Source organism: Acartia tonsa, chromosome 15, assembly GCF_053477335.1.
Source record: "Acartia tonsa isolate MP-2025a chromosome 15, ASM5347733v1, whole genome shotgun sequence".
NCBI classification, from domain to species: domain Eukaryota; kingdom Metazoa; phylum Arthropoda; class Copepoda; order Calanoida; family Acartiidae; genus Acartia; species Acartia tonsa.
In genome coordinates this window covers 15,602,021-15,613,786 of record NC_137274.1, presented here as the reverse complement: position 1 = coordinate 15,613,786, position 11,766 = coordinate 15,602,021, and the positions used below count along the sequence as shown (strand labels likewise).

Sequence of the window (11,766 nt, the reverse complement as noted above, 5' to 3'; positions counted from 1 at the left end):
GTGTAATATATTACCAGGGTATGCAAGTATCTCTCACAATATCCATGTATAATATATTATTATCAGGGTATGCAAGAATCTCTCACAATATCCATGTATAATATATCAGGGTATACAAAAATCTCTCACAATATCCATGTATAATATATCAGGGTATGCAAGAATCTCTCACAATATCCATGTATAATATATTATCAGGGTATGCAAGAATCTCTCACAATATCCATGTATAATATATTATCAGGGTATGCAAGTATCTCTCACAATATCCAGGTGTAATATATTACCAGGGTATGCAAGTATCTCTCACAATATCCATGTATAATATATCAGGGTATGCAAGTATCTCTCACAATATCCATGTATAATATATTATCAGGGTATGCAAGTATCTCTCACAATATCTATGTATAATATATTATACATCTATCTATCTAAACGGATAAGACAATAGCCAATAATTTTGTGTTCATCTCCAATAATGATACACAAAATTACCCCTACTGAAGATTACAATTAGTGGTTGAAATATTTGGACACTCAACTTCTTCAGCCAATCAAAATTCAATAAAAGTCCCAAAAGATGTTATATAAGAAAATGTTATTATAAAACTTTGGGGACTAGTGTAATAAACCGCCCATTGTCCACTCCCTTCCTGTCTGCTGTATCCTCTCAGAGAGAGAGAGAGAGAACAATGGGTTCTTTATTACACAGTGCCCAAAGTTTTATAATAACATTTTCTTATTTGTTTGATTAACATCTTTGGAGACTTTGGTGAATTTTGATTGGTTGATTCATTTAGTTGAGTGTTCAAACGTTTCGACCATTAATTTTGATCTACAGAAGTAATTGTGTGTATCATCATAGGGGATGTACATCAATTTATCGGTTATTATCTTATCCCTTTAGATCCCTGCCAAGCCCCCCCCCCTCCCTGTCATACTGTACCTTCTACTTCTACATGTTATCCTATTCAGAATATTGAGAAAAGCTTGTTTGAAATCCTGTTAATTAAAAATCATATAATCTTCCTTTTATGCCTATCAAGTTTGTACGTCCGTCCGTCCGCCCATCTAGTAAGTTAACAAATAACCCGCAACCATGGCTCAACAAAAAGCAAATCCGCTTGTCGTCGGGAAGGTGAACAGTTCGAATCTCAGCTTAACACCACGTTAAAAATAGTTTCTACTGCTGCTACGTCACTTATTCTTAAATAAAAGTAATAGGAAGTATGTTTGTCTGTAGCTTAAAATCTTTCTAATCACTGAACCGACATGGTTCTCCTTTACATTGAAGATTTTCATGGGTCCAGGAAAGGTTTACAATTATTTAAGGGAAGGATTCTTCCAACCTCCCAATAGAATTTTTTGTTGCTTTTTTTTAATAATATTGAAGTAATGTGTCGACTCACCCCAACCCCCCCCCCCCCTCCATCCTTCACTCAACTGTCCCTAGAGGCCTCTAGTGGCGTAGCCGCTGGTAGGTCATAGGTTAATTAGATAGAAATATTTGGACTTGGAAGATTTTTTGTGATTCCTGATTTGTCATTGCATAGATAACTGGGTTCAGAGTTGAGTTGAAATAACCTAGAAACAAAACATGGATAGATTAAAAGTAGCAGGATGTTTGTCCGTCTGTCTGTCCGTCCCTTAAGATCTCAGTTACCACTGAACCGATCGGATTCTACTCTTCAGGGAATATACCTACTGGTCCTGTGGTGGTTTTAGGCTATTTTCTTGGGGGTGGGACACCCCCAACCATCCCCAAAAACCAGAAAATTCCACCAAAATGTAAAAAAATTTATTTTTCTTTTTAAAACAAAAATTGAAGAAGGATCATCAGGGGTCGAATTAATATTATAAAATTATGATAAATAACTAATATCTCAATTCCTAAAATTTAAAATTCTAAAATATTTGTTTTAGACAAAATTTAGACAGTTGAAAATTAGGATTCAATATTTTTTCACGAATCTTAATGGATAAGACTCAATATTCTTTACAGGGATCTTAAGGGATAAGACATTGAATAAAAATTGATGCTTTATATAACCCTTATTATCAATCACAAAATCAAACCTTGGTTATTGGTTGAAAAGTTTGGACACTCAAAGTTTGTACAAAATAATCAGGTTTTTAAGGCAATGAATGTGAAAACATGTTTTATAAAATTTTTGGTTTATTTGGTAGTACAATGTCCTCTCCCTCCTACCTGTATTTTTTTATCAGAAAGTGTTAATGTAGTATTTAATATTGTGATATACTTTCCACATATTACCTATTTGTTGCAGGAATCTTTGTGCAAGGTTTGAAATGAATGGGACCATTATAACTAACAGACAAATCAACTTAAGATGTAGAAAAGTTTTGCTTTTAAAAATAAACAACAAAATCTGAAATCAAAATTTACACATATTTTGTTTTTTTCTTTTGAGAGAAAACATAACTTTAAACATTTCTAAAACTATAATTAGTCTGTTTGTGTAAATCTAATATCTTGTTAACAGCTGGACCTTAAATCTAATGATCCTGCAAAGGTGTTAAGCTATCTTATAGGGGTGGATGGGTAAAGCATCTAGTATAGCACCAGTAGGTATGAACCAGTAGGTATGAAAAATTTTAAGTTAGCCTTACCTATCCAAAATAGAGCAGAAACTACTTGGTCAGGCACATGACATTTCTCCCCACATATAGTTGTTGTTAGGTACCTAGGCAAAGAGTAGTTGTTAGTTACCTAGGTATTTAGTTGTTGTTAGGTGGCACATTATTTACGAAAAAAACATTTTTCTGCATGAGGTCTCAGATTTTGATAAAAACTTCCAGTCCCCTTCATTTGGTCATAAAACTAAGGGCTGGGTGATTTTTAACCTTTTTAATCCATTTAAAGTCCGATTTTTCGCGCATTTTCTCACTGTGGTGTTTTCACAATGAAAAAAAGGCATTTTTTCATGATTTTCAAGTTTAAAATTTTTACATTAATTTTCAACTTACAGACATGTTTTATATATCAAATTAATCACCCAGATGGGTACAATATAGAATTTGTCTTTAAAATCACAAAAATCATGAATTACAGGGTGTCTCAAGAAAAATGTCAAAACAGGTTTTTTAAACTTTTGACACTGTCAGGAAACGAAGTTTGCCCATTTCTTGCCTTGAGAGTGAATATCATCCATTTTACAATACACATGAAGTAAATTTGGCGTGGTAACTCCAAAATTGGACACCTGAGAAATTTTTGAAACACCCTGTAAAAGTGATTTTTGCGTCTGTAGAGCTAAAAATTGGTCCAAATTGATTATTTTTTTCAAAGTAGCATACAAAGTATCTAAGTATGTTAGGCCATAGTGTTTTCTGACCAGATTACAATTTTTATATTTTTTGGACACCCTGTATTTTCAAAAAAATGAGAAATTTTTTTTTGTTTTTTTTAATTTTTTTTGTTTTTTTTTAAGTTACCTAAAACTGTCATATAGATACAGATTTTGACTAATAACAATAATATTTGCCTATTTTACAAATTTACACACTTTTGGGACACCCTGTGCATGTTTTTAAAAAATGGTGGTTTTTGCCCCTTTTTGGGGGGAAGGAGTCGTTTTAGGGCCAGAGACTATTTCTTCATTTTTGTACAACTTTTCAAGGCACATAATTTGTTATTTATACATCAACCTCCTCTGGCGAACCGTTTTGCCATTATTCACCGCCAAAGGCGGAATTTTGACCTTTTTCACCGTTCTCGAGGTTTTAACGGGCATTTTTGGTAAGAAGGCGTTGATTTATCAAAATCACTCTGAAATACTTTTATTTAGGCTATTTTATTTACTAAATTTCATGTGAAGTAAAAATTTTTGTGCATCTAACCGTTTTTCGTAAAGATGGATTTCAATTGTTAAAACAAGTGAATGAAGTGAATATAATATTAATAATTGATATAACATTAGTAATAAAAGAAACATAAATCACGTCCATTTAAAATTCCTTTTGACAAAAATGGGTTGGATATACAAAAATTTTTATTTCACATGAAATTTAGTAAATAAAATAGCCTAAATAAAAGTATTTTAGAGTGATTTTGATAAATCAACGCCTTCTTACCAAAAATGCCCGTTAAAACCTCGAGAACGGTAAAAAAGGTCAAAATTCCGCCTTTGGCGGTGAATAACGGCAAAACGGTTCGCCGGAGGAGGTTAATGTATAAATAACAAATTATGTGCCCTGAAAAGTTGTACAAAAATGAAGAAATAGTCTCTGGCCCTAAAACGACTCCTTCCCCCCCAAAAGGGGCAAAAACCACCATTTTTTAAAAACATGCACAGGGTGTCCCAAAAGTGTGTAAATTTGTAAAATAGGCAAATATTATTGTTATTAGTCAAAATCTGTATCTATATGACAGTTTTAGGTAACTTAAAAAAAGAAAAAAAAATTTAAAAAAACAAAAAAAAATTTCTCATTTTTTTGAAAATACAGGGTGTCCAAAAAATATAGAAATTGTAATCTGGTCAGAAAACACTATGGCCTAACATACTTAGATACTTTGTATGCTACTTTGAAAAAAATAATCAATTTGGACCAATTTTTAGCTCTACAGACGGAAAAATCACTTTTACAGGGTGTTTCAAAAATTTCTCAGGTGTCCAAATTTGGAGTTACCACGCCAAATTTACTTCATATGTGTTGTAAAATGGATGATATTCACTCTCAAGGCAAGAAATGGGCAAACTTCGTTTCCTGACAGTGTCAAAAGTTTAAAAAACCTGTTATGACATTTTTCTTGGGACACCCTGTAATTCATGATTTTTGTGATTTTAAAGACAAATTCTATATTGTACCCATCTGGGTGATTAATTTGATATATAAAACATGTCTGTAAGTTGAAAATTAATGTAAAAATTTTAAACTTGAAAATCATGAAAAAATGCCTTTTTTTCATTGTGAAAACACCACAGTGAGAAAATGCGCGAAAAATCGGACTTTAAATGGATTAAAAAGGTTAAAAATCACCCAGCCCTTAGTTTTATGACCAAATGAAGGGGACTGGAAGTTTTTATCAAAATCTGAGACCTCATGCAGAAAAATGTTTTTTTCGTAAATAATGTGCCAGGTACCTAGGCAAAGAGTAGTTTTTAGTTACCTAGGTATGGAGATTTATGTACGTAGGCAACATATAATTGATGTTAGGTTCCTAGGCATATATTTGTTGTTAGGTACCTAAGTATATAGTTGTTGTAAGGTACCTAGGCACATAGTTTTTGTAAGATAACTAGGCATACAGTTGTTGTTAGGTACCTAGGCACATAGTTGTTGTAAGATAACTAGGCATACAGTTGTTGTAAGGCACCTAGGCATATAGTTGTTGTTAGGTACCTAGGTAAAGAGTAGTTGTTAGTTACTTATGTATGAATGTGTTCCTATGTACCTATGCAACATATAGTTGATGTTAAGGTATGGAGTTGTTATGTACGATGCAACATAAAGTTGTTATAAGTTACCTAAGCATATAGTTATTGTAAGGTACCTAGACATGTACCTAGTTGATATTATGTACCTAGGGAACATATAGTTGTTGTCAGGTACCTAGGCATGGAGTAGTTGTTAGTTACCTAGGTATATAGTTGATGTTAGGTTCCTAGGCATAGATTTAGTATTTCGTACCTAGGCATAGAATTGGTATTTAGGTTTTTGTAAGGCACCACTACCCTCCCAAGAGAAATCGCCCCTAGAAAAAAAATTCCCCACCTCAAAAAAAAATTATTAGTTTAAAACTAAAATAATAAATGGGGTTTGGGGGAGGCTTCCCCCCCCCCCCCCCCAAAAAAAAAAAAAACATTTTTTTTTACTTTTTCTTTTTGAATCTAGAATAAAAAATGGGTTATCAAATTAAACTCCCCCCTTAAGAGCCCCTAGAGGACTTATGGGAGTAGCCGCTAGTTGTTACTATAATAACAACCTCTTCTAATAAATGCTTACCAGGTAAAGAATGGAAGCCAGCAGATAAGAAAAGCTCCAAGAACCACACTAAGAGTTATGAAGGCCTGATCATCCAAAAAATATTATTTACAGTACAAACAAATTTTATCATAATATTAAGAGTTCTAACAGAGAGAATTCTACCAATTATTACATCTGATCTTAATTTTGAATAATCAAGTTGTGTTTTAAACTCCTAGTTTTAAATAGAAAGGATCTTACTATATTATCCATTAAATGTGTAGTTGCAACAAATGCTTTTAAACTTGAATTTAGTAAACTTGAAAATCTTATTCTTGTGATATATGCAATTATATAGCTGGCTTATTTTCACAAAAACTTTATGATGACTAATTTAGTGATGTCTAATTGTTTGCTATTCATTATAAAACAAAATTACATATGTTTGATGGTATACTTGTAACTTATGCTTGAAATAATTTTTCTGAAATGCACTTCAAGCAACTAGCCCTTTAACAATTAGCGGTTGAAATGTTTGGACACTCAACTTAATAAACCAACCAATCTAGTTGTTTATATTATTTACATTTGGCTGATAAATGAAATTAAAATAAAAATCTAGAATTGTTTTAACTTGGTGTGATAAATAGGGTTGGGCCGGATACTTTTTTGGTAGGATAATGAATACCATATATCCGGCTGATTTCTTATACTAGATATCCGGTGTCCATCTGCATACCTAGCATTTGAAAACAGCTGGATATCAGATATCCAGATTGTTTCAATATCCGGTATCCAGCCAGATATTGAAAATGGCCGGATATCCGGCCCAACCCTAGTGGTAAACACAACTGTCCCTATATGAGCAAATTATGTGTTGCTCCTGTGTTGTGTCAATAAATAATGTTTCCCTTGTGCTCTTGTCTCCAAACCATATTCATACGTCTCACCTCCCGCAAACCTTAAGAAAATTATGTTCATTTAGATCTCTTAGACAGATGGAAAAATCAGGATTTTCTTTTAGGATTTGATCCAACAAATTTACTTACAATTTTGTTTAGTCATTATTATAAATTATATATAAACACAGTTTATTTCTTGAACATTTTTATTGATGGAATACAATTGTTTCACTATTAAAATAGATCATCAGTTCCAATTAAGATGTATCAAATAAAAGTTAAAAAAATAAATGTCCTTGCATTTTGAATCCTTTTAAACTGTTTTAACCTATTTTTGAAAGGTATATCAAAAATGTACTTTGACACCTGTAGAATCATACTGCAAAGCCAAAAATAAGAAACATTGCCCACATCAATTTTTATTAGGATTTTAAAGTTTATTTTTTACTATGGATTAAATAATTTTTACTGAATCGTGATGTTTCTTTCCTTTGTAGGTAAAATACTCAGCTTTTAGAGTGTCTTGCTTCGTAAATATTGTATGCTAGTATACAGTAAAGTTAGGTCTTTTGATTTTATCTATCAATACTGATTAAAAATTAATTCTTTACAATATATCAATGAATTAACATAAAAATGTTTCATGTCTATTATACATTAAAACACATAAAAATTGGCTGTAAAGGGTTAAATAAATTAAGATGACAACAAATGTTTATGCAATACAACAAATTTATTTTTGTCACATATACAAATATGATATAAAATAAGATTATTCAAACTTATTTTTTTTAAATATTCTTTAAAAGTATGTATCTTTTATGAGCAGGGTTTTCATTCTTTTCATTTTTATTAAATAAAATTATTTAACTACGTTTGAAATAAGTCACTTTATGAAAACACTTTTTCGAAAATTATAAAGAATTGAAATGAAAGAAGATTTCTTATTGGTTTAAATTCAGCATTATGTTTTTATTGTATTATGTCAGATTTTTCAATGAAATTTATTGTTTTAGAAAAAAATTATTTCCATTGAACAGAGTAATGTTTTTTTTTTATTTTATCAGTATAAAGTGAATTATATAAAATTGTTCACTAAGTTACAATATTACACGAAGTAAAAAAAGACCTTTTAATCTGGTAAAAATGACCACAGCAACAGTAAAAATTAATTTTTAAATCTCCCAAAAAAAGTTTATTGGGGACTTAATTCAAATTTGGGCTCTGCAGTCTGATTCTATAGGTGTCCTAGTATATTTTTGACCCCCCATTCAAAAATAGGTTAAAAACAGTTTAATAGACTTAATAATAAGAAGGAAGTGTTAGAAAATTGTACCCCCTGCAGGGTTTTTAGTCTTGTACATTGATATTCTGCCTATTCAGTTCATTGCCCTACCATTCCAGAGCTTTACTTTTATGTATGTTGTCATCCTTGTTTTAAATCAATTTCTAACCTTCTATAGAAAACCTTGGTCTGTTACTTGCCCTTCTTTCCTCCACTACATCAGTCTCATTCTCAGCATTATCTTAATATTTTTTATTTAATGTATGTATGCCTATATGTATGTCTGTCCGTCTGTATGTTTGTATGTCGTCTGTCTGTATGTTTGTATGTTGTCTGTCTGTCTGTATTTATGTCTGTGTGCATGTATGCTTGTATGTCGGTATTTGTGTCTGTTCATATGTATGTCTGTCTGTCTGTCTGTCTGTATGTTTGTATGTCGTCTGTCTGTCTGTATTTATGTCTGTGTGCATGTTTGCTTGTATGTCGGTATTTGTGTCTGTTCATATATATGTCTGTCTGTCTGTCTGTATGTATGTTTGTATATCGTCTGTCTTTCTGTATGTCTTTCTGAATGTCTTTCTGTCTGTCTGTCTGTCTGTCTGTCTTTCTGTCTGTCTGTCTGTCTTTCGGTCTTTCTGTCTGTCTGTCTGTCTTTCTGTCTATACATATATATATATATATATATCTGAAAGTCTGTTTGTTTTGTTTCTGACAGACAGACGGACAGACATCGTTCTACTTTGTATTATAAATATAGGGTAGACGGATAGACGGACAGAAAGACAGACGGACAGAAAGACAGACGGACAGAAAGACAGACAGACAGAAAGACAGACGAACAGAAAGACAGACGGACAGAAAGACAGACGGACAGAAAGACAGACGGACAGAAAGACAGACGGACAGAAGGCAGATGGACAGAAAGACAGATGGACAGAAAGACAGACGGACAGAAAGACAGACGGACAGAAAGACAGACGGACAGAAAGACAGATGGACAGAAAGACGGACTTACATATAGAATTATAGAGTAGCTTCGTCCCCTTACCCTGCTTGTGTCTCCTCCTCTTTGCTACCCACATCATTCCTTTCCCCCAATTCTTAACCGAGGGCGTGGCGTGACGGGACAGAAAAAGTCGCGGTGAAGCCTTTGATTTTGGCGGGCTTTTCATCGTTTGGTTTGGCGGGTTTTGTACTGTCTGTTTTGGCGGGTCTTTCATTGTTTGGTTTGGCATGCTTTGCAAAGATCCATTTGTGTTTATAGCTTGATTTGGAAGATTTTTATGATTTATATTATTAGTCAGTAAGCTTTCTGAATTTAATTGTGTGCTTTTAATGACATGACAAGGCACACTTTTCATTGTTTGGTTTGGCGTATTTTTCAATGTATGGTTTGGCTGTTTTTTCAATGTTTGGTTTGGCAGGCTTTGGTGGTTTTCATGGATTTTTTCAACTGAAATTGAAACATCTGTTGCATCCTCTGAAGTTTCTAAGGATTTGTTGGTAATTCCTGTTTTTTCAAGCTTTTTCCCTCTCAATTCTGTCTTAAAATTGTAAGTGATTTGATAAAAGACTATAAAAACTTCCAGCTACCAAAGGCAAAACTTTCTGCATTGCCTAATCCTGGCTATTGATCCAATAATAAAAATGGACAAGAGTTCTGGACAAATGTTGTGCAATCAAAAACAAAATGCAGGTTTTGAACTGATAACTCTCCCCCGCAAACCCCCCCCCCCTCCCAAAAAAAACTTCCTAGGCCTCTATTTACAGTGTCCTAACCCTACGCGGCTAGGCATACCTAAATGATTAACAAATAAAAAACTACCCCCCCCCCCCTTGTTTGGATCTTTGTCAGGAAGCCCAAACATCTGGTAATTATATAAGCTAAGATTGGGGAACTCCCATCTGACATAGCAGCAGTAGAATTTTTTTTTTTATTTAAAACTCTAAACCCCAAACTTGAAATAAGATTGAAATCGTTTTAAGAACCCATTGATATTACAAAATAACACCCCAAAAGATGATTTGTTGAAAAGTTTGGACACTGGTTGTTTGAACAAACCAATCAAGTGCTCAAAGTGCTTTAGCCAACTAATGATAGACAGTGTTGTTATTTTGGGTACCAGTATAATTTACAGTCCAATGGAACTGGAAAGAACCTAAGTTGTGAGAGAAAAAAAAACGTTGCAAAGAGATTTTTACATCTAGTTATTATATATTTTCACTTACATCTCCTTTTAGATCAGATTCAAGTTCACTTTCTATAATTATAAAGGACGTTATATCATATACCCCCTTTACCCTATAGATCCAGGGGTGTACACCCCCTCAAACTTTAATACCCCTCATTTCATCCCCCTAAAAAGATTTAAACATACATTAAATTACCCACCTCAAACCTATTTATTATTTTACATACATCAGTTAAAAAACTTGGGGGTCCCCTTCCCTCACCCCCTAATTTATTAAGTTTTTAACAGAGTATAAAATCTGGAAGCATATTTTCCATTTTTTTAGGTGTTTTTGAATGTATGTGGCTTAAGATCTTGATAACCACTGGACCAATAAGGTTCACAGTAAAATGAAGCCCCCCCCTCCCCCCGACGCTTCTAGAGGCCTCTAATTAACGATGATTGGATCATGGAGGGAGGGGACATGAGCTGTTTATTACACTGGTCCTTGAAGTCTTATCATAACGTTTTCTTACAAACTTTGGGGACTTTTTAATAAAGTTTGATTGGTTGGTTCATTTAGTGTTCAAACGTTTCAAACAATAATTGTTTTGTAAAGAAGGGTAATGTTTGTATTTCATCATTGGTGGATATACCTTAATTTATCAGCCATTGTCTTATCCCTTAGATCCTTGTTTAAAGGGATACAGAAATAAAACGTCCTTTCCTGAATCTAGCAAGCAGACGGGATTTGAAAAACTGTTTTAAACACAAATATATAATATTTATTTCTCGCATCGTATTAAAAACAACTTTCAGCAGATGTAAAATGTACAATTATAAGATTAAAACTAGATTTGTTAGCACCAAGATGCCGAAGGGTGGGGGCATATTTCCCTGGGGGTACCCTCCCCCAAAATGTAAAGTAACTGTATAAGTTAAGCGGTACAAACAGGCACACAGAAAAACTCATAGACATCCGGTTACTTTGATATAAGGATAAAAAGACTGTATTACTTTATAGTCCAACATGATAACTTAATAACTTTATATTCCAACATGATAACTTAATAACTTTAGATTCTAACATGATAACTTAATAACTTTAGATTCCAACATGATAACTTAATAACTTTATATTCCAACATGATAACATAATAACTTTATATTCCAACATGATAACATAATAACTTTATATTCCAACATGATAACATAATAACTTTATATTCCAACATGATAACTTAATAACTTTAGATTCCAACATTATGAATTAAGTGAATCGCTGGACCAATATAGTTTCCCTTTGCAAAGAAGATTCTTGAAGGTTCAGGATATAATTATAACTATTTTGGGGGAGATTATGTAATATCGAAATATTTTTGCAGACAGAATAATATCGGACAGATGGACAAAAATATTCCTAATTACCAGGAGAATCATTCAGGTAAATAATTGTGTTTTCCTTTGTGGTGTAGAA

At 32.8% G+C, this 11,766-nt stretch overlaps 1 protein-coding gene and 1 long non-coding RNA gene across 2 annotated transcripts; both read right to left on the bottom strand.

Annotated features, from left to right (window-relative positions):
* Positions 1–1,535: 1,535 nt before the first annotated feature.
* On the bottom strand, positions 1,536–6,040 carry LOC145307452 (uncharacterized). The gene is made up of 3 exons (XR_013875474.1): positions 5,971–6,040; positions 2,635–2,708; positions 1,536–1,587 (listed from the first exon to the last, which is right to left on the bottom strand). It is a non-coding gene; the product is annotated as an uncharacterized LOC145307452 (long non-coding RNA).
* A 784-nt stretch (positions 6,041–6,824) lies between these two features.
* LOC145306939 (uncharacterized) lies at positions 6,825–10,375 on the bottom strand. Its single transcript, XM_080149278.1, has 4 exons — positions 10,348–10,375; positions 9,167–9,662; positions 8,288–8,359; positions 6,825–6,892 (listed from the first exon to the last, which is right to left on the bottom strand). Exons 2-4 carry the CDS (start codon positions 9,477–9,479, stop codon positions 6,825–6,827), a joined length of 453 nt encoding a protein of 150 aa, XP_080005404.1. The 5' UTR covers positions 9,480–9,662; positions 10,348–10,375.
* Positions 10,376–11,766: the final 1,391 nt, after the last annotated feature.